This window comes from Amblyraja radiata, chromosome 1 (genome assembly GCF_010909765.2).
Source record: "Amblyraja radiata isolate CabotCenter1 chromosome 1, sAmbRad1.1.pri, whole genome shotgun sequence".
Lineage (NCBI taxonomy): Eukaryota > Metazoa > Chordata > Chondrichthyes > Rajiformes > Rajidae > Amblyraja > Amblyraja radiata.
Window position 1 is genome coordinate 128,659,033 of NC_045956.1, and position 26,638 is coordinate 128,685,670.

Here is a 26,638-nt window from a genome sequence, read left to right on the forward strand (position 1 = left end):
CCTCCGCTGTTTTTCAAAGTCCTCAAATCGCTACGGGCCTCGCTCTGGTCCACGACTGCCGCAGAGGAAGTCTCCGGCGCTCACGTTCTCCTCACGGCCTGCACGCAGACTTTTCAATGCGCAGCCAGAGCTGCGTGTAACGTGGGCCCAGCCGTACACACTGGACTGCGGCCGGCAGTAGCGCCCTGCCCCGCCCAGAAGTTTCCCCCCACTCTCCCCCCTCTCCTCTCCCCCCCCTCCTCTCCTCCCCCCCTCCTCTCTCTCCCCCTCCTGAAAAGGTAGGGTAATATGGGAGAAAATGTATCAGCTAATCAGCTGATGAATCTCTGGAATTCTCTGCCACAGAAGGTAGTTGAGGCCAGTTCATTGGCTATATTTAAGAGGGAGTTAGATGTGGCCCTTGTGGCTAAAGGGATCAGGGGGTATGGAGAGAAGGCAGGGATGGGATACTGAGTTGGATGATCAGCCATGATCATATTGAATGGCGATGCAGGCTCGAAGGGCCGAATGGCCTACTCCTGCACCTAATTTCTTTGTTTCTATGTCTATGCCCCGCTGCCTTGGTCGTTGGGATTTCCTCGCCACCGCCTCCCTCCTCCTCCTCCGCCAGCCAACAGCAAGGTGCGGGGCCGAGCGGTGCAGCTCAAAGATCCTATAGCCCCGCACGCCAAGGCAGGGAGGGATGGGGAGGGAGGCCTCGGCGTGCGGGAGGGTTTGTTTTTAAAGAGCTGTTAGCGGGTTTACAAACAGCAGCCCTTATCAGGGCGGGCAGGGTGCGGGAGGAGGAGGAGATGGAGCCGCTATCGCGGCCGCTGCTGCCGCTGTTCGGGGCCCGTCATTCACTCCGACCCTTCGTCACCACGCACCTAGTATCTTTGCCCCGCACGACAGCCGTCGCCGACACGAAACGTCGCGTTTCTTTTCTCCAGAGATGCTGCCTGACCCGCGGAGTTACTACAGTTTTTTGTGTCTATCATCGGTATAAACCAAGTTGCCAAGCCGGGCAAAATGACTCGCCGGCGGCACTTTGGGTGGTCAGTGGCACCCGGGCAACCGCTAATTTCGAGCCCTGGTCACTCTCCCCCCTTCCCCCTCCTCTCTCTCTCCTCTACCCCCCTCCCCCTCCCTACCCTCCCCCTCCCTCCCCTCTCCCCCTCCCTCCCCTCTCCCCCCCCCCCCCGTGTGTGTGGGGTGGTTAGTGTGTGTGTGTGAAGCCGCAGCGCCCCAGCAACCACGTGTTGCGAGGACGGGAGCCAACGGGTCCCCCTTGATCTAGTGAAATCATAAAAAAACACACCACAGGACCCAGACTGAAATATGTAAAGTAACTGGACATTTCAGAAAGCAGATAGAATTATTTTCTCCTACCAAAGTTGCACCACATTCCCAATGGATCCAACTGTTAGATCTGTGATAGAATCTCCATTCAAATCCTTCTGCCCATCGATGGACACCCCAAAATATTGCAATTGAGAGTTGAATGCTGAAGCTTGTATTTTCTAGAAAATATCAAAATAAGTTGAGAATGTTGATTTATTCTAATGTATAATAAAGTGCCCATTTTGGTTTAATTCTCCAGCTAGTTACACATGGGCATTGATTGCATTTTCAAAGGTTTCTAATAATGAATAATACTTACTTGTGAGACTTTTCTAGAAGAATTGTTGTTGGTATAATGTGGAAAATACACTTGATAATTTCTATGCAACAGTGTGCCAAGAAGAGTAATAACAAGATAATCTATTTTTGAAGTATAAATATTGGCCAGAATGCAATGCAAATATCTAATTCAAATGAGATGTGTAATGTATGTTTTAAAAAAATTAAAAAAAAAAAAAAATGTTTTTAAAAACGCTGACTAGTGATCCCCATACACTAGCACCATCTTACACATCAGGAACAATCCACAATCTTTACTGAAGCTAATTTCACTACAAACGTGTACAACTTTGGAGTGTGGCAGGAAACCGGAGCGTCTGGGGAAAACCCATGCGGTCACGGGGAGAATGTACAAACTCTGTAAAGGCAGCCCCCATTGTCAGGATTGAACCCAGGTCTCTGGCGCTGTAAGGCAGCAACTCTACCGCTGCTCCATTGTGATAATACCTTGAAGGCACTAGAATACAATTGGAATTTTGCACTCTGATCTCTTCCATGAGACTTCAACGAGAGTCTTTGGTAGAATTTAATGTCAGCTGTGGTTCCGTTGGCGGTTAACTCACTACTGATTAATAAGGATGTGTCCAGAGGTCCCATTCCAGAGAAGAGGGAACTTTCACTGTGGTACTGATAAGATGCCTAACTGTCAAAAGGGGCAATATTCGATATCTGCTAAAACCAAAGCCCATTCTCCTTTCTCAGATGTGTGTACCAAATGTCATGGCCATATTTCAAAGCCCAAAGAAATTATCCACATTATCAGGCCAATATTTATTCTTCAGTCAAAATCACTGAAACAGATTAGCTGTTCAAAATGGGTTCTCATTGTGCACAACTAAATCACCACACTTTCTAGATTACTACCATGATTGTAATTTGAAAGTTCCTGTATTGGATTTGGGTGTCATGTTAGTCTTTCTAAACCAGAGAAAAGATTGCCATAATGGCTAATTTACCACATCTAACTTACTTATTACATCTAACTGTTACATCTAACAGTTAATACAGAACATATTTAATACCACAGGGTTTTTTGGATGAGATAGCATGAGATATCTGCGTAGCATCCTGGTCGACATTTATATGACAAAAATAGATAATCTTGTTATTACTGCATTACTGTTCCTGGCACACGGTTGCATATAAATTATCCAGTGTATTTTCTACATTACACCAACAATTCTTCTAAAAAATAAATGTGAAATTCTTCCTAGGGTGCAAAGTACTTTGGAAAATCCCTTAGGAATGAACCAATTTATGGAAAATGACACAAGCAAGGATGGCAGCAAATTATTTACTGAAACAAAATGTTAATTCTGGAATGTTTAACATGCAACCCCTTCAGAAATATCAGAAATCTCATACTTGCGTATGTTTTGGTTGGATTGATTTTTGATAACCATTATAAATGTAAACTACTCCATGGTTTTCATCTTCGACAGGTGCTCCCACTGCCACGTCATTGTAACCATCCAGATTGATGTCAGTGATGGCAGAAATGGCAGCTCCAAAGCGATTGTTCCTTCCATTGGTTGGTCCTTCCAACGTGCCTTTCTTTTCCAGATTTCCATGCTGAATTACAAATTCGTATTTTAGGCTGGATTGATATTAATGCAACTCACAAATAAATAATATATTATATTAGAATGAATCACTGGCCATTTAATTTCTTTGGTTTAAGAAGTTGTGCAGTGAATTGTTTTTCATGGCAATGTAAATATAATTTAACAGACTTTACGTTCCAGTTTGAGCCACTGCTGTTTACTCTTGGCCCTGTGGTTTAGTTTATTAATGTCATGTGAACCTCTTTTTGTTGCAATGCTATCCAGTCAGTGAAAAGACTGGATTACAATCAAGCTGTCCGCAGTGTACAGATACAGGATGAAGGGTATAATGTTTGGTGTAAGATAAAATCCCGTAAAGTCCGATTAAAGATAGTTAGGTCTTTAATGAGATAGGACCACTCTCTAGATGGTGATAGGACTGTTCAGCTGCCTGTCCTGGAAATTGGAGGTATGTGTTTTCAAACTTCTGTACCTCTTGCCTGATAGGAGAGGGGAGAAGAGGGAGTGACAAGGGTGAGACTGGTTCTTGATAATGCTGGCCGAGGCAGCATGAAGTGTAGATGGAGTCAATGGAAGGGAGTTGGTTTGTGTGATGACCTGGGCTTCGTCTACAACTCTGCAATTTCTTGTGGTCTTGGATGGAGCAGTTTCCAAACCATGCTATGTCACACCCCAATAAAATGCTTTCCACGGCGCATCTATAGAGGTTGGTGAGGGTTGTTGGGAATCACAATTAAGATCCAATTAAGTACTTTCAATTAATAGTATATCCACTGCTTCTGAGTGACAGAAAATAAAACTTATTGAACTGAAGTATTCTTTAGTGCAAGTTAGTTGCTGTTGTGCATGGAAGCTTAAATGGAATATATGTGTGCAAGGTTTAGGGAGATATTTATTATTACTGACCTAATGAGTACCTAATTAGGATAAATTTGATTTTGTTGGTGTTCCCACTGTGAAACTACCATTCAAATGGTCAAGTAGATATCACATTGAGTGAAAAGATATTTTACCTCATTGAGAGAAAACATGTACACTCTTCCTTCCTCATTTTTGTGTGAACCCATATACATCGGTGACCCAACTAACAGTACATCTGTCAGTGAGTCGCGGTTAACATCCACAGAGCAAAGCACACTGCCAAAATATGAACCAAGCTGCAAAACAAATGATGAAAACATAACACTTATTAAAACATTTCAATTATAGAATTACAGGTTAAATATTTGATCTTCATGATATAAGATCCCAACTATTCACTTGCCCTATTTTTCCTCCTTTGCAATGAAATCTTGTATTCTCTCCTCAGTGCAGTGGCAATAATTTATGCATTATCCTATATTCACATCTGACTTGCAGCATGCACAGGAGAGTGGTGGTAAAAAGACCAAAGGACATTGGTCTTCCTTTGCTGCTCTAAGTTTCCATGATATGACTTCGCTCGTTTCCTACTTGTATAGTAATATTTGTGGAGGCATGAGGAATGTTCTGCCTTTATTGTCAAAGAGGGCAAATGGTCTACATAAAGTTAACAAAAACTGCTTTTCAACCACTCTTTAGGCATAATACCTTGCCTCCGATATTTCAATCACGGGAACAACTTAAGTAATGGATGGGACAGGCAAGTGTTCCACTGTACAGTTATAGAGTTACACTGTACAGAAACAGGCCTTTCAACCCAACTCATCCATGCAGACCACAGTGCCCCATCTAAGTGAGTCCCATTTGCCCACGATTGGCCATTATCTCTCTGAAACTTTCCGAGCCAGGTACCTTTACCCATCTCTTCAATCTAGAGATGCTGCCTGTCCCGAGTTACTCCAGCATTTTCTGTTTATCTTTGGTTTAAACCAGCATCTGCAGTTCTTTCCCACATACCTTCCAAGTCTGTTTAAATGCTGTTGTAGTGCCTGCCTTAACTACCTCTTCTGTCAGCTTGTTCCATATGCCAACCACCTTCTGAGTGAAAATGTTGCCCCTCGGGTTTCTATAGTTCTTTCCCTTCTCAGAAACCTATGCCCTCTGGTTCTTAATTGTACTATCCCGGGTAAAAGACATAGAAATTAGGTGCAGGAGTAGGCCATTCGGCCCTTCGAGCCTGCACCGCATGCTCGAAGACTGTGCATTCACACTATCTATACCTCACAGGAGAACACCCCTTCTCCTGTGCTCCAAGGAATGAACTCATAGACTGCACACCTTTCCATACAGCTCAAGCCCCTCAGCACTCTTTCCAGGTTAATGGCATTATTCCTATAATAGTGCAATTAAAAATGAACACAGTACTCCAAATGTCGACTCACTAATGTCTTGTACAACTGTAACATAACATCCCATCTTCTGTACTCAACACTCTGAATGATGAAAGCCAATGTACCAAGAGCATTCTTTACCACCCTATCTACTGTGACGCCACTTTTAGGGAACTATGTACCTGTACTCCTAGTTCCCTCTGCTCTACAACAATCCCCAGGGCCCTATCATTCACTGTGAAGGCCCTGGCCTGGTTTGACTTCCCAAATTGTAATGCGTTACACTAATCTGCATTTACTCCATTAGCCATTCCTCAGCTAATGTGCCCAGCCGATCAAAGTCCTGCTGTAATTTTTGACAACCATGTTCACTGTTAAATGTGACTATGATATGTCAGTAGGGCCTTGGGATATAAATGTAATTTGGTGATAAACATTGATTATTATAATTTTCACAGCAATTTGAATGCAAAATTATTGGTCGCTAATAAAGAGATAACCCTTCCCTCAAAAATAGATTCTGTTATGTTGCAATACCATATTTTTATTAGGTCATAAGGGATAGGAAAGAATTAGGCCATTCGGCCCATCAAGTCTACTCTGCCATTCAATCATGGCTGATCTATCTCTCCCACCTAACCACATTCTCCTGTCTTCTCCCCATAACCTCTGACACCTGTACTAGTCAAGAATTTATCTAACTCTGCCTTAAAAATATCCATTGACTTGGCCTCCACAGTAAAGAATTCCACAGATTCACCACCCTCTGACTAAAGACATTTCTCCTCATCTCCTTCCTAAAAGAAGGTCCTTTAATTTTCTCCAACAAAATAAGTAATGGAATTGCATACCAGAACAATTAGAATCTAAAAGCAAAAGACGGGTTAGTAAGGTACATACCTGTTCCCCTTTTTGTGTCTGTTTAATCAGCACTTTATCATTTAATCCAACTGCATAAATGATTATCTGGCCCGTGTGTTGGAAGCGTGGGGCTCCAGCAACATAGAGCACGGAATCTTGTGTAACCATTGATGTCACAGAATAGCCTGGAATGAAAAGTACAAATATTACATCAATGGAGGTGATATTAAAACATCAGCATTGGTTTTCTAAATAACATATATGTACTATAACTGCTTGAGTTTTATTTGGTCAACATATTCAACATTGCAATACCTATAGTGGAAACAAGGAACTGCAGATGCTGGTTTACACAAAGTGTTGAAGTAACTCAGCAGGTCGAGCAGCATCTCTGGAGAACATGAATAGGTGATGTTTTGGGGTCAGGACCCTTCTTCAGATGGATTCCTATGAAACCTATATCCTAGATTTGCCTTATAACGAAATGGAGCCTCACTTGAATAGAAACATAGAAAAATAGGTGCAAGAGTAGGCCATTTGGCCCTTTGAGCCAGCACCTCCATTCAATAAGATCATGGTTGATCATCTAAAATCAGTACCCCGTTCCTGCTTTTTCCCCCATACCCCTTGATTTCTTTAGTCCTAAGAGCTAAATCTAACTCTCTCTTGAAAACATCTAGTGAATTGGCCTCCACTGCCTTCTGTGGGAGAGAATTCCACAGATTCACAACTCTCTTGGTGAAGAGGTTTTTCCTCATCTCAGTCCTAAATGGCCTACCCCATATTCTTAAACTGTGACCCCATGTTCTGGACTCCCCCAACATCGGGAACATTTTTCCAGCATCTAGCCTGTCCCATCCTTTAAAAATGTTATCTGTTTCGATAAAATTCCCGCTAATCCTTCTAAATTCAAATGAATACAAGCCCAGTCGACCCATTCTATCATCATATGTCAGTCCTGCCATCCCGGTAATTAACCTGGTGAACCTACGCTGCACTCCCTCAATAGCAATAATATCCCTCCTCAAATTAGGAGACCAAAATTGCACACAATAGGTTTGACATGTACTTGGATTGCTTCCTTTTCAGCCTGTTTGGCACTAGTGAGAATGAGAGTAACGCAAGCATGTTTGCTGTGCCTTGAACAGAACTCAAGCACGGCCGCAGTTTTGGATTATTCTTCCAACTGGATGTTCTGTTTTAGCAGGGCCTTACTTACACATAAAGGCAGTGCTTTAAAAAAAAATCACAACAGAAGGCATTGGCACCTCTAAAAAGTCAATTGTCATTATTTTGTTTTCCACATGTTTATTCATTGTACATATTGGCACCATTATGTATACTAAAAAGCACTGCATGGAGGCATGGAATTACCCAGGAATGAGTGGGTTAACATACGATGATCATTTGACAACACTGGTTCTTTACTTGCTGGGGTTTAGAAGGATGAGGGGGTGGGGTCTCATTGAAACTTAATAACCATATAACCATATAACAATTACAGCACGGAAACAGGCCATCTCGACCCTTCTAGTCCGTGCCGAACATGTATTCTCCCCTAGTCCCATACACCTGCGTTCAGACCATAACCCTCCATTCCTTTCCCGTCCATATAACTATCCAATTTATTTTTAAATGATAAAAACGAACCTGCCTCTACCACCTTCACTGGAAGCTCATTCCACACAGCCACCACTCTCTGAGTAAAGAAGTTCCCCCTCATGTTACCCCTAAACATCTGTCCCTTAATTCTCAAGTCATGTCCCCTTGTTTGAATCTTCCCTACTCTCAGTGGGAAAAGCTTATCCACGTCAACTCTGTCTATCCCTCTCATCATTTTAAAGACCTCTATCAAGTCCCCCCTTAACCTTCTGCGCTCCAAAGAATAAAGCCCTAACTTGTTCAACCTTTCTCTGTAACTTAGTTGCTGAAACCCAGGCAACATTCTAGTAAATCTCCTTTGTACTCTCTCTATTTTGTTGACATCCTGAAGGTTACCCAGGCCAAGATATACGTATCCCCGCCCCCCACCGATGTTGAGCGTCTAACACTCTCAACAATCAACGAATGTCGTGAAATGCTCCCCACCTATTGGCACAAGGGACTTCTTAACATCTTGTCCTGTGTATTTGATTCTCATCCTTCCTATAATTAGGCGACCAAAATTGTACACCATACTCCAAAATTGGCCTCACCAATGCCTTGTACAATTTTAACATTACATCCCAACTTCTATACTCAATGCTCTGATTTATAAAGGCCAGCACACCAAAAGCTTTCTTTACCACCCTATCTACATGAGATTCCACTTTCAGGGAACTGTGCACAGTTATTCCCAGATCCCTCTGTTCACCTGCATTCTTCAATTCCCTACCATTTACCATGTACGTCCTATTTTGATTTGTCCTGCCAAGATGTAGCACCTCACACTTATCAGCATTAAACTCCATCTGCCATCTTTCAGCCCACTCTTCCAACTGGCATAAATCTCTCTGTAGACTTTGAAAATCTACTTCATTATCCACAACCCCACCTATCTTAGTATCATCTGCATACTTACTAATCCAATTTACCACACCATCATCCAGATCATTGATGTACATGACAAACAACAGTGGACCCAACACAGACCCCTGTAGCACCCCACTAGTCACTGGCCTCCAACCTGACAAACAACCATCCACCATCACTCTCTGGCATCTCCCATTCAGCCACTGTTGAATCCATCTTGCTACTCCACCATTAATACACAACCATTGAACCTTCTTAACCAACCTTCCGTGAGGAACCTTGTCAAAGGACTTACTGAAGTCCATATATACAACATCCACTGCTTTACCCTCATCAATTTCCCGAGTAACCTCTTCAAAAAATTCAAGAAGATTAGTCAAACATGACCTTCCAGGCACAAATCCATGTTGACTGTTCCTAATCAGACCCTGTTTATCCAGATGCTTATATATATTATCTCTAAGTATCCTTTCCATTAATTTGCCCACCACTGACGTCAAACTAACAGGTCTATAATTGCTAGGTTTACTCTTAGACCCCTTTTTAAACAATGGAACAACATGCGCAGTACGCCAATCCTCTGGCACTATTCCCGTTACTAATGACATTTGAAATATTTCTGTCATAGCCCCTGCTATTTCTACACTAACTTCCCTCAATGTCCTAGGGAATATCCTGTCCGGACCTGGAGACTTATCCACTTTTATATTTCTCAAAAGTGTCAGTACTTCCTCTTCTTTGATCCTCATAGTTTCCATAGCTACTCTACTTGTTTCCCTTACCTCACATAATTCAATATCCTTCTCCTTGGTGAATACCGAAGAAAATAAATTGTTCAATATCTCCCCCATCTCTTTTGGCTCTGCAGATAGCTGTCCACTCTGACTCTCTAATGGACCAACTTTATCCCTCGTTATCCTTTTGCTATTAATATAGCTGTAGAAACCCTTTGGATTTACTTTCACCTTACTTGCCAAAGCAACCTCATATCTTCTTTTAGCTTTTCTAATTTCTTTCTTAAGATTCTTTTTACATTCTTTATACTCCTCAAGCACCTCATTTACTCCATGCTGCCTATAATTATTGTAGATCTCTCTCTTTTCCGAACCAAGTGTCCAATTTCCCTTGAAAACCATGGCTCTTTCCAATTTTTACTATTTCCTTTCAACCGAACAGGGTCATAAAGATTCTGTACTCTTAAAATTTCACCTTTAAATGTCCTCCATTTCTCTTCCACATCTTTCCCATAAAACAAACTGTCCCAACTTACTCCTTTTAAATCCTTTCGCATCTCCTCAAAGTTAGCCTTTCTCCAATCAAAAATCTCAACCCTAGGTCCAGTTCTGACCCTCTCCATAATTATATTGAAACTAATGGTATTGTGATCACTGGTCCCGAACTGTTCCCCAACGCATACCTCTGCCACCTGACCCGTCTCATTTCCTAACAGGAGGTCCAGCACCGCCCCTTCTCTAGTAGGTACATCTATGTATTGCTTCAAAAAACTATCCTGCACACATTTTACAAACTCCAACCCATCCACCCATCTTCCAATTCTCGCTCCCCATTTGGTGGTCTATAATACACCCCTATAAGTGTTGCTACCCCTTTCCCATTTCTCAGTTCCACCCAAATAGCCTCCCTAGACGAGCCCTCTAATCTATCCTGCCAAAGCACTGCTGTAATATCTTCACTGATAAGCAATGCAACACCTCCACCTCTTGCCCCTCCAATTCTATCACACCCGAAGCAACGAAATCCTGGAATATTTAGTTTCCGATCACAGCCCTCCTGCAACCATGTTTCACTGATCGCCACAACATCATACTTCCAGGTGTCAATCCAGGCTCTAAGTTCATCCACCTTTCTTACAATGCTCCTAGCATTAAAATATACACATTTAAGAAACCCACCATCTCTTAATCTCTGTTTATTTTCTTTTTCTTCTCTCTCCCCTACATTTTGGGTCAGAGTGCTACCATTCTCTGCCTCCTGCCTTACACACTGACTGCTAGCTTTCCCAATTCGAGTCCCTCCCCCCAACCATACTAGTTTAAAGTCTCCCCAGTAGCCTTTGCAAATCTCCCCGTCAGGATATTGGTCCCCCTCGAGTTCAAGTGCAACCCGTCCTTTCTGTACAGGTCGCACCTTCCCCAAAAGAGGTCCCAATGATCCAGAAACTTGAATCCATTCCCACTGCACCAGTCCCTCATCCACGCATTTATTCTCCACCTCGCTCCATTCCTACTCTCACTGTCGCGTGGCACAGGTAGTAATCCTGAGATTGTTACCTTTGCAGTCCTTCTCCTTAACTCTCTACCTAACTCCCCAAATTCTTTTTTCAGGACCTCTTCTCTTTTTTTACCTATGTCGTTGGTACCTATATGTACCACAACCTCAGGCTCCTCTCCCTCCCATTTCAGGATTTCGTGGACACGTTCAGACACATCCCTGACCCTGGCACCAGGGAGGCAAACTACCATCCGGGTCTCCTGTCTACGTCCACAGAATCGCCTATCCGACCCCCTGACTATAGAGTCCCCTATTACAATTGCCCTCCTCTTCTTTTCCTTACCCTTCTGAGCAACAGGACCGGTCTTTGTGCCAGAGGCCCGGCCGCTAGTGAATGAATAGTGAAAAGCCTGGATAGAGTGGATGTGGAGAGGATGTTTCCGCTATTTGGGAGGGTCTAGGACCCGAGGCCATAGCCTCAGAATTAAAGGAAGTTCCTTTAGCAAAGAGATGAGGAAGAATTTCTTTAATCATGGGGTGGGGTATCTGTGGAATACATTGCCAAAGAAGCTGTGGATGCTGTCAATGGATATTTTTAAGGCAGAGATAGATAGATTTTTGTTTAGTATGGGTGTCAAGGATTATGGGGAGAAGGCAGGAGAATGGGGTTAGGAGGGAGAGATAGATCTGCCATGATTAAATGGCGGACTAGACTTGATGGGCCAAATGGTCTAATTCTACTATCACTTTAAGAACAACATCTGCAGACTTGGCTTTGAAAGCAGTGAAATATTCCAATCCTATGGATTATACCTTATAGTTGGCCTTAAGATTCAATAGTGAACTCTCATCTCTGCAAGGAAAGGGAAATTAAACATTTAGTCCTCCGATATTTGCTGTGCACCGTTTCCTGGTCCTATCTTATGAGAGGGTCTCGGGAAGCAGAGCCAAAGGCTTGATTCTCCCATGAACTTGCAAAATAACAACACCTCAACAAGCTGGGGGGAGAGGAAGGAACCAGTGGGGTTTGCTTTGATCCACATCTTGTCGCGCAAGATCACTCAACACAAGACCTGACTTTATAGGAGCAGTAATCCTGGAAGGTGGTGGGTAATATAAAGGAATAAAAATGTGAAATGATGCTGATCTTCCCTCTTTCCTTCTTTGTACTTTGAAATATTACCTGTGACAAACAAAATATTCTCTTAAATCAAGCTTTTAGTTTAGTTTAGAGATACAGCGTGGTAAGAGGCCCTTTGACCTACCGTGTCCATACCGGCAAGTGATCCCCACATAATAACATCATCCAATTTTTCAATTTTTTACCAAAGTATGTCTTTGGAGTGTTGGAGGAAACCGGAGCACCCGGAAAAAACCCACGTAGGTGACGGGGAGAACATACAAATTCTGTACAGACAGCACCCGTAGTCAGGATTGAACCCAGTTATCTTGCGCTGTAAAGGGCCTGTCCCACTTGGGCGACATTTGCGCGTTATTTACGCGACATCATTTACGCGTCACGACGCGCGACGCATGTGGCGTGACGTGCACGTGATGTGCGCATGGTGTGCATTAAGTTTGCATGGTGTGCATTACACGCGCATGGTGATGTAGGCAGTGACGCGTGGTTGCGCGTGGCGTCCCAGGATTTTCGGATGTATAAAATCTTCGCACGCCATCTGCGTGATGCGCAAATAACGCCCAAGTGGGACAGGCCCTTAAGGCAGCAATTCTACTGCCGCACCACCGTGCTGCTCCAACACTAATGGAAGGCGCAGTATAAAATGTACAGAAATGTCTTACCTCCTCTATCTTTTTCTCCCCAGTGAGCAACAATGCACGGCAGTTCAGCACAGATTACAAACTCCATGCTTGGGATTTTGCAAATATTAATGAGGAATCCACTGCTACTTGATATAGCGTTGTGATCAGTATTGTCCTGTTAATCACAGGCTGTGCCTTTTGGCTGAATTGCAAATTGTGTTTGCTCTATAACATCTTAAAAATCTCACCTATCTTCTTGTTTACATTAAATCTTGCTTACATTAATTTTATAATTGGAGACTCTCGGACTATCTTTGATCGGACTTTACTGGCTCTATCTTGCACTAAACTATCTGTACACTGTGGACGGCTTGATTGTAATCATGGATTGTCTTTTCATTGACTATATAGCATGCAACAAAAGCTTTTCACTGTACCTCGGTACACGTGACAATAAACGAAACTCAAACTTAAAGGTAAATTAATAAATCAGAAGTTAAATACAATACCAGTTCAACATACTTGGTACTAAATTGATGCTTACCTAAGTATGAACTGTCATTTCTATCTTGCAGAATGTCTTGAAAGACTTTCTTGGAAAATATAGTCGTCTTGACAGAAGATTGATGTACAGTTGTGCCTGACCAATCATAAGCTCCTACTGCTCCCAATATCATTAAGCCCTGCAAAATGAATGTTTATCTTCAAAGAGTTACACTGTGATGAAAATACACTTGATGAATTGATTACAGTATGGCATTATATCATCATCATATTTTTCAAAAGGATTTTTATAGTTGCCTGGAATAGAGAATATTAGCTATAAGGAGAGATTGGACAATGCTGGATTGCTTTCTCTGGAGCGTCAGAGACTGAGGGGAGACGATAGAATTACATTAAAAAATGAGATGTTTAGATAGGTTAGACAGACAGAACCTTCTTCCCAGAATGGACATGTCAAAGACTAGAGGGCATAGCTTTAAGGTGACAGGGGCCAAGTTTAAGGGAGATGTTGGACATGATTTTTAGAATGTGCCTGGAATGAGCTGCCAGAGGTGGGGGTGGAGGCAGATAGATAGGCACATGTACTGTATAAGCAGGGAATGGAAGGATATGCATCTCATGCTGGCAGAGGAGATTAGTTAACTTATCGTCATGTTTGACATGGACTTTATGGACTGATGGACCTGCTCCTATGCCGGACTGTTCTATGTTCTATATCTATGTTTTTTTTTAAATGTTTGAGGGATTTTGCAGATGAAAAAATAGAACTTCACCTCACTTTAGGGCGCCAGAAATAGTGTTGATCATCTCCAGGACACCTATTTCAGACTAAAGTTTCCTCTGACTCAAATTTAAAGGCAAACCCCAATTACTCCATTATTTTCTCAAACCTTGGTTTAACCTTTGGGAGTTGGATTTGTAGATCAGAGCCAAACTGGATTGAAATGTTTGAATCTTTCTTTGTTGAATTACATAAGAACACTTTAATTGTGTTTTCAGAGTTAAGACAGGTCCAAAATGAAGGATTCCTGCACTTCTCAATCACTCCAATATTGTTAAACATTTTTGTTGCTTTTACTGTACTTTTGGAAATTTATAGAACCACGTGAAGAAACTGACCAATACTATAGAAGGTATTGCAGAAATATATTTTAAAAATGGCTTTTATGCTCCGGATGTCATGGAATGTAAACAAACACTTCTTCACCGTGATAATCATTAACGACAACTTAAAAATCATAGAATATGTTCGCACCTTGCTAGGTACAATGTGTGCACTGAATCCAACCTGTGCCATTTCCAACAGGAAGGTATTTTCATTCTTATTGCTGGTCCCTGGTGGATTAAAAACAGTAAGATATAAGACTTTTAATCACTGTATTTATAGAAACATCATGTAGGTAATATGCCACATATGTTATCAAGTATGGTCAACCTGAAGCCATCTATCTGGTCTTCCTTGTACACTAATATTGGAACCATGGTCTAAGTTAAGGTGGTCACAGGCATGGTGGCATGAGCCACTGCTTCTGCATACAGACCAGTTACATGATCTTAATGCAGAATCTGGTCAGGATTCATTAAGGCAGATTCAAAAACTCCGAGCAAGTCTTGATTGGAAAACACAGCAAATAACAATGAAATTGGTGAAACAAACACAGCAGCTACTCAAGTTTAAAGTCCCTAATGTGATGACCACACCTCTCATTTTTTATTAGCTTCAGCACTGTGTAGGAGATCTGATTACAGAATATTACTTCGTAACATTATTTGTGCAATTCAGGATTGAGATGGGCAGAAACAGATCAACAAATCTTCCTGCAGAATTTTAATCCTTAAGTATCCACGCTGAACCTTTTTAACTCTAGATGGATTTCACACCTTTGGCATCACGCCAATTTTAATCCTTAAACATCCATGTTGAACATGTTTAACCTTAGCTGGATATCACACCTGTACATAAATGTTGATATAATCTTTCTTTTAGTCACCAACTCTTGAAGCTTACACTGCCTCACAATCCAGAAAATATTTTCCATACGCCTTAATTTAACTTCCTTTATAAGAATACTTATGCCCCCTTAACGTAGATGTTACCTAAATATTAGATTTTATGGTGCTTTTATTTTAACCATGTGACTTAAATTTACTAACTGCATGACTAACATTTATGGCCTGTGTCACATCCCTCTAGAAATTCATCTGGACAGTTAGTCAGACGTGTATGTCTAATGCAATTTCTACATCCAATGCATATCTAATTTTTTCAGTATTGGAAGTGTAATTAAAGCAAGGAGAGAATCCACTTTCTAACATTTCTGTGACATTTATATTTTCACAGTATGGCACTGGGTTAGAACCTCACACTTTTCTTTCATTCTTAATGCTCCACACTTCCATTGCCACTAAATACCATCAACCCCCCTCCCACATCCACCATTCTCTGCCTGCTTTTCGAACAAGGCCCAACTTTTATTTTCCAGTTTATTGATGCATATAACCTGCCCCTTCCCAGGTTTACACCAGAGGTAATTCAAATTTCACTGTCCCTTAATTGGTACATGTGACAATAACCTTGACATTGAAACCCTGAAACCTTGAGGCTCTAATCTCTAACTCTGCATCCTGGAAACTTACTTGATCCATTTCCCCAAATTCCTAGGTCACATGTTTATCACCGTCACCTCTCCACCAACAACTACTGACCCTGCTTGCCAACACCACCCTTTATGCTCTTTCCATTTATCTCATCCCTAGACCTCGACAGGATTTATAACTGCTGAACTTTTCACCTGCAACTGGATTTTGGGCAGCCCACTTTCATAGCACCTGAAATTTGCAGTGGTGGGCCCATGAGAGAATAACTAGTTCCCATGTCACTGCTGTGCATAATGCACCTGTCCCACTTAGGAAACCTGAACGGAAACCTCTGGAGACTTTGCGCCCCACCCAAGGTTTCCGTGCGGTTCCCGGAGGTTCCTGGATGTTTTTGTCAGTCTCCCTACATGCTTCCACTACCTGCAACCTCCGGCAACCTCTGGGAACCACACGGAAACCTTGGGTGGGGCGCAAAGTCTTCAGAAGTTTCCGTTCAGGTTTCCTAAGTGGGACAGGGGCATAAGGGAACGCCTTATTGTGATTTCCTCTGCCCCATCATTCATAATTTTAAATACCTAAATCAAATTCTTCTGTAATGTTTCCTACTCTAATGTAAAGAGCTTACTTTTTCTTTCTTCTTTCATGTATGAAAGAATGTATATAGCTCCAAATTAATGAACCTGTGGTGTACTTTCACTGTTGCCTTAGCATTCTACGTACAGTTTGAATCTGCATTTGGTGCTGCACTGAAATAGATCACAATTGAAATTTCCCAATCTGTGAAATTAAGACAAGAACGCAAAATGGAGGAAAGTATAAAGAACAATTTACCTTCGATACTAAAGATTCGTTCTTTGAGGGCACTAGCTATTTCTATCAAGGCTTCTTCTGAGGATACATTGAAAAAATGCTTTTCTTTTGGAGTACTTGCAATGGACTTAATTTCCGTGATTAGCTTGTCTGTGTTTAACCCTGCTCTGTTGTAGTAACCAAGAACCTATGGAATGTAAAACAATCATCAAAATAGATTACATTTTTTTATCAACTGTTTTAATTACATTTAGATTTTACACGTAATGAATGTAAATATAAATGTCCCAGCAAATACTTCTTAACATTTGTCTGCCACCTCAGTCAACACTAATTTCTGTACTATACTTTGAAATAGTGCACAGTGTTTCAGAAATATAATTTAAAAACAATTTTGTTGTACGGTGCATAAACATTTGCTGTATTTTTGTTGACATCCCTTATCAATGGATCGTGATGGCTTGGAGTTTGCTTTGAATGTATCGTAACTTAATGGCTAAATCCAACATTGCCATATCTACAGCAGTTTGCAAATGAATGTGTCATATTTGGATAGTTCAGACACTAAATGCTGCATTTGGGCTTCTTTCTCTTCAATATACTGCAGCCAATTCCTGTTTAAAGCTTTGGTGCCCTGTTTTTAAAAATGACACAACATGTTCCAATCATTCTCAGGATATATAAATAGTCAGTATCCATTGCAGATGGCCTTTTGCCCCACTTGCATGCATCTTGCAAAGATTATAGCCTCCTGTCGTGCTTGTTCCCCCAGTAATTCCCTGTATAGCAGCACATTGTTTGGAGCAAGTAGAGCTACTGCTTCATGGCTCCAAGTGGCATATTGCAGTCTTGACATTTCAGATATGTCTGTGTGAAGTTCACATATTCTCTTTGTGTTTGCAATGGTTTTCTCTAGATCCCTCAGTTTCCCCTCCCACATTCTAAAGACTTACAGCTTGGTAGGTTTAGTTTAGTTTAGTTTATCTTTCTACATCTTTCTTGAAACTGACACACGGAGAATAGTATGTCTCTAGTTGCTCTTCCAGCCCTGAATCTATACTGAGAAACAGAAAATATGATTCATCTGCTGCCGGAAATACATCAAGACAACTCTTGAGGTCTTGCCATGGTTAATAATGGGATACCTGTGTTAAATGGTACTGTTACCCTTAGTTTTTGAAGCAATTTGTCCATGCAGTGTCATCTTTATAATGAGTGGAAAATTGGTAAAGCTGATGGATATGCCCATGGGGAAATCAGTGCAATATCTCACATTATCACAGGCAAAATGAATATCGCATCAGAAAGGCTCAACTTTCTTGGAAAGACCATTATTTTTGTAAACACCTTCAGTGCTTGTGCACAAACATTCACTGCAGTCCTACTGTGAAGAAAAATCATTACAACACCCTGCAGCAACTTAACAAAGGATTTCTATCAATTGAACAATTATTTCTTCTTGGAGATTCTAATGCAAGAGATAATGCAGATTCCCTTGTATAAAAATAAATACTTTACAACTTCTGTTAGTCTGTGAATATAGGATGTGGGACAAAATAAAGTTTGCATTCACTTACAGCAATCCCAAATCTGGTTATTCGATCATCTTCACACTGAGCTATCACTTCCGGTAATCTGGCACTGTCATGAGATTCACCATCAGTTACAACAACCATTACCTTAGTTGCTGATGGCCTTCCACCATTTTGAGGCGAGAATGCATATTTCCTGAAACACGACACAGCAATATGTCAGATCCAATCAGTTTAACTATCAAACCTGCCAACAATAGATAATAGATAATTGGTGCAGGAGGAGGCCATTCGGCCCTTCGAGCCAGCACCGCCATTCACTGTGATCATGGCTGATCATCCAGAATCAGTTCCTGCCTTCTCCCCATATCCCTTGACTCCGCTATCTTTAAGAGCTCTATCTAACTCGCTCTTGAAAGCATCCAAAGAATTGGCCTCCACTGCCTTCTGAGGCAGAGAATTCCACAGATTCACAACCCTCTGTGTGGAAAAGTTCTTCCTCATCTCCGTTCTAAATGGCTTGCCCCTTATTCTTAAACTATGGCCCCTGGTTCTGGACTCCCCCAACTTACCAAAGTAAGATAGGTTAGTGAATCCCATAGATTGGCTACATGTACCCACCAACCTACAATCAGTTTGCAAAACCTGATGTTAAAATTTCATGTCAGTCAGTAAATTCTGAATTTACACTTCAATTGCAAATGAAGAAAAGCACACATCTGTGCATTTCCACCTGGACAAAATATATTACTAATGTTACATAATATATCAGTCCATTAACAAGTACATGGTGTGACAGACTTTTTCAAGCTTTTTGCTATGACATTTTGTTGGATTACATCATTATGTGTTGATGTTAACTGTACCGATAAGGTCAGCAATTTAAAAAAAACCTTAATTGCCCTTCAGAAGGTGGGGTGAGACGATCCCTAGAATTGCAAAAGTCCTAATCGTGAAGAGCTGTCGCAGGCAGTGCTAGGATTTAGATTGAGTAATAATGAAAGAATGGTGATGGTGATGTATTTACAAGTGTAGGTATTGTGGCCGAGAGGCAGCCTGGGAAGCAGCAAGACTCAGTAGATGCAAAGGAATTTCTTTAATCAGAGGGTTGTGAATCTGCCTCAAAAAGGCTGGCAGTATCATCAAAGACCCACATCATCCTGGCCACACCCTCATCTCACTGCTACCTTCAGGTAGAAGGTACAGGAGCCTGAAGACTGCAACAACCAGGTTCAGGAATAGCTACTTCCCCACAGCCATCAGGCTATTAAACCTGGCTCGGATAAAACTCTGATTATTAATAACCCATTATCTGTTATTTGCACTTTATCAGTTTATTTATTCATGTGTGTATATATTTATATTATGGTATATGGACACACTTATCTGTTTCGTAGTTAATGCCTACTATGTTCTGTGTGCTGAAGCAAAGCACGAATTTCATTGTCCTATACAGGGACACATGACAATAAACTCACTTGAACTTGAATCTGTGGAATTCATTGCCACAGACCGCAGTGGAAGACGTCAATGGATATTTTTCAGGCAGAGATAGACAGATTCTTAATTAGTAAGGGTGTCAGGGGTTATGGGGCGATGGAAGGAGAATGGGGTTGAGAGGGAGAGATAGATCAGTCATGATTGAAAGGCAGAGTAGACGATGGACCAAATGGCCTAATTCTGCTCCTAGAACTTGAGGGCTTATGATCCAGGAGTGTTAATGGGCCGGGGTCATGGTTGCCTGGGGAAGCTGTAGGAGGCAATTATGAAGAGTTCTGACCAAACATCATTTGTCCATTCCCTCCATAGATGCTGCCTAACCAGCTGAGTTCCTCCACCACTTTGTATTTTGCTCAAGTAAGGACGAAGTTAAGTGGAACCAGATGAAGCAAGGATGATGGGCAGATGGAGTCAGTTGAGGAAGTGGTTAGGGAACTCACTATATGCAGTGTACGGATGAGCTGCACCTCCCTTACTTAACAGCAAAGAAAATCTTGCATGATCTTTTGCTTTATCTTGACATTGAGCCAATACAATAAAAGCTGTTCCTCCAAATTGCGCCTGGTCTCTGACAATGGAGGCCCAGGACAGAAAGTGTGGGAATGGGAGGGGGAGAAAATTGGAGGAACAGCACCTCATATTTCACTTGGGCAGCTTACACCCCAGCGGTATGAACATTGACTTCTCTAATTTCAAATAACTCTTGCTTTACCACTCTCTTTCTCCCCTTCCCAGTTCTCCAACCAGTCTTACTGTCTCTGACTACATTTTATCTCTGCTTTGTTGTTAACTTCTCCCAGCTAACAATCATATTCTTTGATCTCCATTCCCTTCGTCCTATTTTCACACCTGACACTTCCTTATCCATGTATCTCCCTCTCCCCTGATGTGTCTGAAGAAGGGTTTGACCTGAAATGTCACCCATTCCTTCTCTCCAGAGATGCTGCCTGTCCCACTGAGTTACTCTAACATTTTGTGTCTATCTTCGGTTTAAACTAGCATCTGCAGTTCCTTCCTACACATTAAAAGCTGTTAACTGACTGAGGAAACCATATAACAATTACAGCACGGAAACAGGCCATCTCGGCCCTACAAGTCAGTGCCGAACAATTATTTTCCCTTAGTCCCACCTGCCTGCACTCATACCATAACCCTCCATTCCCTTCTCATCCATATGCCTATCCAATTTATTTTTAAATGATACCAACGCACCTGCCTCCACCACTTCCACTGGAAGCTCATTCCACACCGCTACCACTCTCTGAGTAAAGAAGTTCCCCCTCATGTTACCCCTAAACTTCTGTCCCTTAATTCTGAAATCATGTCCTCTTGTTTGAATCTTCCCTATTCTCAAAGGGAAAAGCTTGTCCACATCAACTCTGTCTATCCCTCTCATCATTTTAAAGACCTCTATCAAGTCCCCCCTTAACCTTCTGCGCTCCAGAGAATAAAGACCTAACTTATTCAACCTTTCTCTGTAACTTAGTTGCTGAAACCCAGGCAACATTCTAGTAAATCTCCTCTGTACTCTCTCTATTTTGTTGACATCCTTCCTATAATTGGGCGACCAGAATTGTACACCATACTCCAGATTTGGTCTCACCAATGCCTTGTACAATTTTAACATTACATCCCAGCTTCTATACTCAATGCTCTGATTTATAAAGGCTAGCATACCAAAAGCTTTCTTTACCACCCTATCTATATGAGATTCCACCTTCAAGGAACTATGCACGGTTATTCCCAGATCCCTCTGTTCAACTGCATTCTTCAATTCCCTACCATTTACCATGTACATCCTATTTTGATTTGTCCTGCCAAGGTGTAGCACCTCACATTTATCAGCATTAAACTCCATCTACCATCTTTCAGCCCATTCTTCCAAATGGCCTAAATCACTCTGTAGACTTTGGAAATCCTCTTCATTATCCACAACACCCCCTATCTTGGTATCATCTGCATACTTGCTAATCCAATTTACCACACCTTCATCCAGATCATTGATGTACATAACAAACAACAAAGGACCCAACACAGATCCCTGAGGCACCCCACTAGTCACCTGCCTCCAACCCGACAAACAGCCATCCACCATTACCCTCTGGTGTCTCCCATTCAGCCACTGTTGAATCCATCTTGCTACTCCTGCATTTATACCCAACAGTTGAACCTTCTTAACCAACCTTCCATGAGGAACCTTGTCAAAGGCCTTACTAAAGTCCATATAGACAACATCCACTGCTTTACCCTCGTCAATTTCCCTAGTAACCTCTTCAAAAAATTCAAGAAGATTAGTCAAACATGACCTTCCAGGCACAAATCCATGTTGACTGTTCCTAATCAGACCCTGTTTATCCAGATGCTTATATATATTATCTATAAGTATCTTTTCCATTAATTTGCCCACCACCGAAGTCAAACTAACAGGTCTATAATTGCTAGGTTTACTCTTAGAACCCTTTTTAAACAATGGAACAACATGCGCAGTACGCCAATCCTCGGGGACTATTCCCGTTTCTAATGACATTTGAGCATAAGACTGCAAAAGTAATTGATTTCTTGTTGATCTTAAAATCTTGACATAGGGATATTTAGCGTTCAGCATTGCAATTAGTTTGCTTGTGGATAGTGCCACAGTAGATCAACTATCGTAAGTGCTGCCCGCAAGTATTGTAAAACATTTAAATTGTATCAACAGGTTACAATATTTAAATATGAAAAGTTTTCTAGATCCAAGTGTATATTGAGAATTAGTAGTGTTCCATTACGTTAGATAGGAACAAAAATAACTGTATATCTGGTAACACTTTGCACTAAAATGTCAACAAACATGTTAAGTGCCTGGCCCACGAGTATGCGACTCCATGCGGTGAGCGCGACCTAACGTGGCCGCTTGAGCCGTACGACTTTGCGGTGCCGGTCCCACTTCGATCGCCGGAGCCGTATGGAGTTGTGCGGAGCTGGTCCCGACATCGCACGGGGCTCCGAAAAACCGTGTTCAAAAATTCCGCGCGGCAACGGCCTGCCGGCCCGCAGCCGCCTCGACGGGCATACGCAGCTTCTCGACGCCGTAAGCAGCGTCTTGACGCCATACGTCACGCGCGAACTTCCCGCGGACTTCGCTCGAACTTCACGTCACTCACTCGACCTCCGCTTCCGGTTTGGTCGCGCTCGCCGCATGCAGGTGGGACCGGCCCTTTACTTTTCAGCACAAACAAGGAATACAAGATCCTAGAAACAAAGAACTGCAGATGCAGGTTAATACACAAAAGGACACAAAGTGCTGGAGTAACTCAGCTTTCAGGCAGCATCTACAGAGAACATGAATAGTTGAAGAATCGGGTTGGAATCCTTCTTCAAAACTTCTTCAGAAGAAGGTTCCTTAACCCGAAATATCACCTATCCATGTTGTCCAAAAATGCTGCCTCACCTGCTGAGTTACTCCAGTACTTTATGTATTTTTAATGTAAGATCCTAATTGTGCACCTTCTGCTAAACTCTAATACTTCAACATGGTAGAGTCTAAAAGAGTATTGTGAGGAAAGAGCATCCTCCCTACCATAGCCTTCCCTTTTCTCCTTTTATATGTGGTAAGTCCTGCTTACAATTTCTAGCATGAAGAAAACATTGATAGTCAGGGTGTCATTCAGCATGGAAATTGGTCTTCGGCCCAACAAGCCAGATATTGACCATGATACTATATAACCTTTCATGAGGAATCACAAATCATTTCAAGACGTGAATTACCTTGCATAGTCAATTCCACCTGCGGTGTTTGTTTCTTGTCCTTGCTTTTGAACGATACTTGCTACAAAGTTTTCAACTTTAGCTGTTGTTTCGAAAGTATTCAATGATAAGTCAATTCTTGCATTTTCACCATATTGTACAATGGACACCTTTTGGAGCAAAAGAGTAGAATTATCTTAACAACTGAGCACGGAAGACTCTTTCTAATAGGGATATGATGCCCTACTCTAAAACTAAGGCAGATTCAAGCGTTGGCAGAAGATCATTGACAGGAAATTCAATGATAAAGAATATAACAAGAACACACACTCAGAAGAACTGTAGACGCCGAAAATATGAAACAAGAACAGGAATTGCTTGGGACATTCAGCAGGTGAGACAGAATTTGTGAGGAGAATATGCTTACATTTCTGTTAACTCTGTTATTCCTTCCACAAGCACATTATGTTGAAAAAGGTCCCAACCCAAAACGCCATCTATTCATGCCCACCAGAGATGCTGCCTGACCTGCTGAGTTACTCCAGCACATTATGTATTTTATTTTTCTAAAGTAGCATCTGCAGCTCCTTCTATTAAAATCATTAATTTCTCATGCATTTATGTTGCTTTGGGGGTCATTCCATAAAATCTCAAACATTTGAATCGTTATTTCATATAAAATAAAACAAGAACAACAAAAATGATTTGTGTTGAAGAAATGCCTTTAACGTAGTGAAATATGGAAAATGGTAAAATATGAAATATAGCCTGGAACTCATTGCCAGAGATGGAGGTAGATACAGTTGTAGTGTTTAAGAGGCTTTTAGATAGGTACATGTAAGGGTAGGGAATAGAGGGATATGAACCACATACAGGCAGATGAGATCAGTTTAACTTGGCATCATTTTCAGCAGAAACATTGTGGACTGAAGGGCCTGTTCCTGTGCTGTATTGTTCAGTTCTATATTCTAAATAGCTCAGTTACACAGAAACATAGAAAATAGGTGCAGGAGGAGGCCATTCGGCCTTCGAGCCAGCACCGCCATTCATTGTGATCATGGCTGATCACCCCCTATCAATAACCCGTTCCTGCCTTCTCCCCATATCCCTTGACTCCACTAGCCCCTAAAGTATCTAACTCTCTCTTAAATCCATCCAGTGACTTGGCCTTCACTGCCCTTTCTGGCAGGGAATTCCATAAATTCACAACTCTCTGGGTGAAAAAGTTTTTTCTCACCTCAGTCTTAAATGACCTCCCCTTTATTCTAAGATTGTGGCCCCTGGTTCTGGACTCACCCAGCTACTCCACAGGAAGCCAGGATGGGGTTTGTCCTATATAGTGCGTTTAATATTCTGAGCGTATATACTCAGATTTAAGAAGGATGAAAGGTGATATTACTGAAATATATAAAATTCTTACATTAGTTTAAATTGGTATAATATTCAGCACGGTCTTAGTAGGCAAAAATACCTGTTCTGCATTCCTTGTTGACATACACAAAGTACTGGAGTCTGACGAAATGCCACCTTATCCATAATCTCCAGAGCTGCTGCGTGACCTGATGAGTTACTCCAGCATTTTGCATTGTAAGCAAGTTTCTTATGTCTACATTTTATGCTGTCTGGATGGATGTAGGAAAGTGATTTCTCCTATTGGGGCTTTTTAATCAGAATGGCAGGGAGAGATAGGCCATACAGTACTGAGGTAACCAGAAATGTTCTCATGTACAGGGTGATGATGAATCTTTGGAATTCTCTTCCTACAGTAACTGTTGACAGTTGAATATATTCCAGTGACAGATTAATAGATTTTTTTGTGTAATAAGGGACTAAAAGTTATTTCATATAAATTAAAACATTTGGATTGCAAGGTGGTGCTGCCTTATAGAGCTTGCAGTGCCGGAGACCCGGGTTCGATCCTGACTGCGGGTGTTGTCCTTATGGAGTGTTCTCCCCGTGATATGCTTAGGTTTTCTCCGAGATATTTGGTTTCCTCCCACACTCCAAAGACGTACAGGATTGTAGGCTTGGTGCAAGTGTAAATTGTCCCTAGTGTGTGTAGGATAGTGTTAGTGTGCGGGGATCGCTGGTTGGTGTGGATTTGGTAGGCCGAAGGGCCTGTTTCCATGCTGTATCCCTAAAATAAACCTAAAAAAGAGTTATGCAGGAAAGTAACAAAAAGAGTAAACAATTAGACCTCATCTTACCAAGAGAAAGATGGAAAAAAGGCTGAATGGTCTACCTCTGTTTCTGTATTCAAGAATGATAAATATAATTAAACACTGCCAAAATTGAATAGAAATGCAGTTACCTGAGTTTTCTTCGGACCTATATCTAAGCTTCCCATTAATTTTTTCAGGAAATCTTGGACTGGTTTCCAAGGCCAGATACTGTTGGATCCATCCAACACTATTACAAGATCCATGGCAGATGCACACGCTATTAAAAGGATAAATTCAACAATATTAATTGTGATGTATCAATAGTGGTATTCGATCATTAAATAGAACTTTCCTCATTTTAATCACCTGTTGTGCAATAAAATGGCTCATTTAATTTAAAATCTCTGCTGGAGAGTAGGGATTAATGGGTCCCTTTCAGAATGGCAGGCAGTGACTTGTATTGGTACCGCAAGGTTCGGTGCTGGGACCGCAATGATTTAGATGAAGGGATTCAAAGTGACATTAGCAAATTTGCAGATGACACAAAGCTGGGTGGCAGTGTGAACTGTGAGGAGGATGCTATGAGAATGCAAGGTGACTTGGACAGGTTGGGTGAGTGGGCAGATGCATGGCAGATGCAGTTTAATGTGGATAAATGTGAGGTTTTCCACTTTGGTAGCAAAAACAGGAAGGCAGATTATTATCTAAATTGAGGAAAATTGGGAAAAGGGGAAGTACAACGGGATCTGGGGGTCCTTGTTCATTAGCCAATGAAAGTAAGCATGCAGGTTCAGCAGGCAGTGAAGACAGTGAATGGCATGTTGGCCTTTATAACAAGAGGAGTTGAGTATAGGAGCAAAGAGGTCCTTCTGCAGTTGAATAGGGCCCTAGTGAGACCACATCTGGAGTATTGTGTGCCGTTTTTGTCCCCTAATTTGAGGAAGGACATTATTGCTATTGAG

General features: G+C 41.7%; 1 protein-coding gene across 1 annotated transcript in view; it reads right to left on the minus strand.

Annotated features, from left to right (window-relative positions):
- Positions 1 to 26,638, minus strand: part of itga2 (integrin subunit alpha 2) — a 132,247-nt gene that overhangs the window by 29,142 nt on the left and 76,467 nt on the right. The window contains exons 6-15 of the mRNA XM_033030853.1: positions 25,826 to 25,953; positions 23,536 to 23,684; positions 18,334 to 18,484; positions 16,778 to 16,943; positions 14,604 to 14,683; positions 13,389 to 13,527; positions 6,377 to 6,522; positions 4,238 to 4,381; positions 3,025 to 3,231; positions 1,369 to 1,499 (exon numbers count right to left, since the gene is read on the minus strand). Coding sequence (XP_032886744.1) covers positions 1,369 to 1,499; positions 3,025 to 3,231; positions 4,238 to 4,381; positions 6,377 to 6,522; positions 13,389 to 13,527; positions 14,604 to 14,683; positions 16,778 to 16,943; positions 18,334 to 18,484; positions 23,536 to 23,684; positions 25,826 to 25,953 — 1,441 coding nt within the window. The remainder of the gene's footprint in view (positions 1 to 1,368; positions 1,500 to 3,024; positions 3,232 to 4,237; positions 4,382 to 6,376; positions 6,523 to 13,388; positions 13,528 to 14,603; positions 14,684 to 16,777; positions 16,944 to 18,333; positions 18,485 to 23,535; positions 23,685 to 25,825; positions 25,954 to 26,638) is intronic.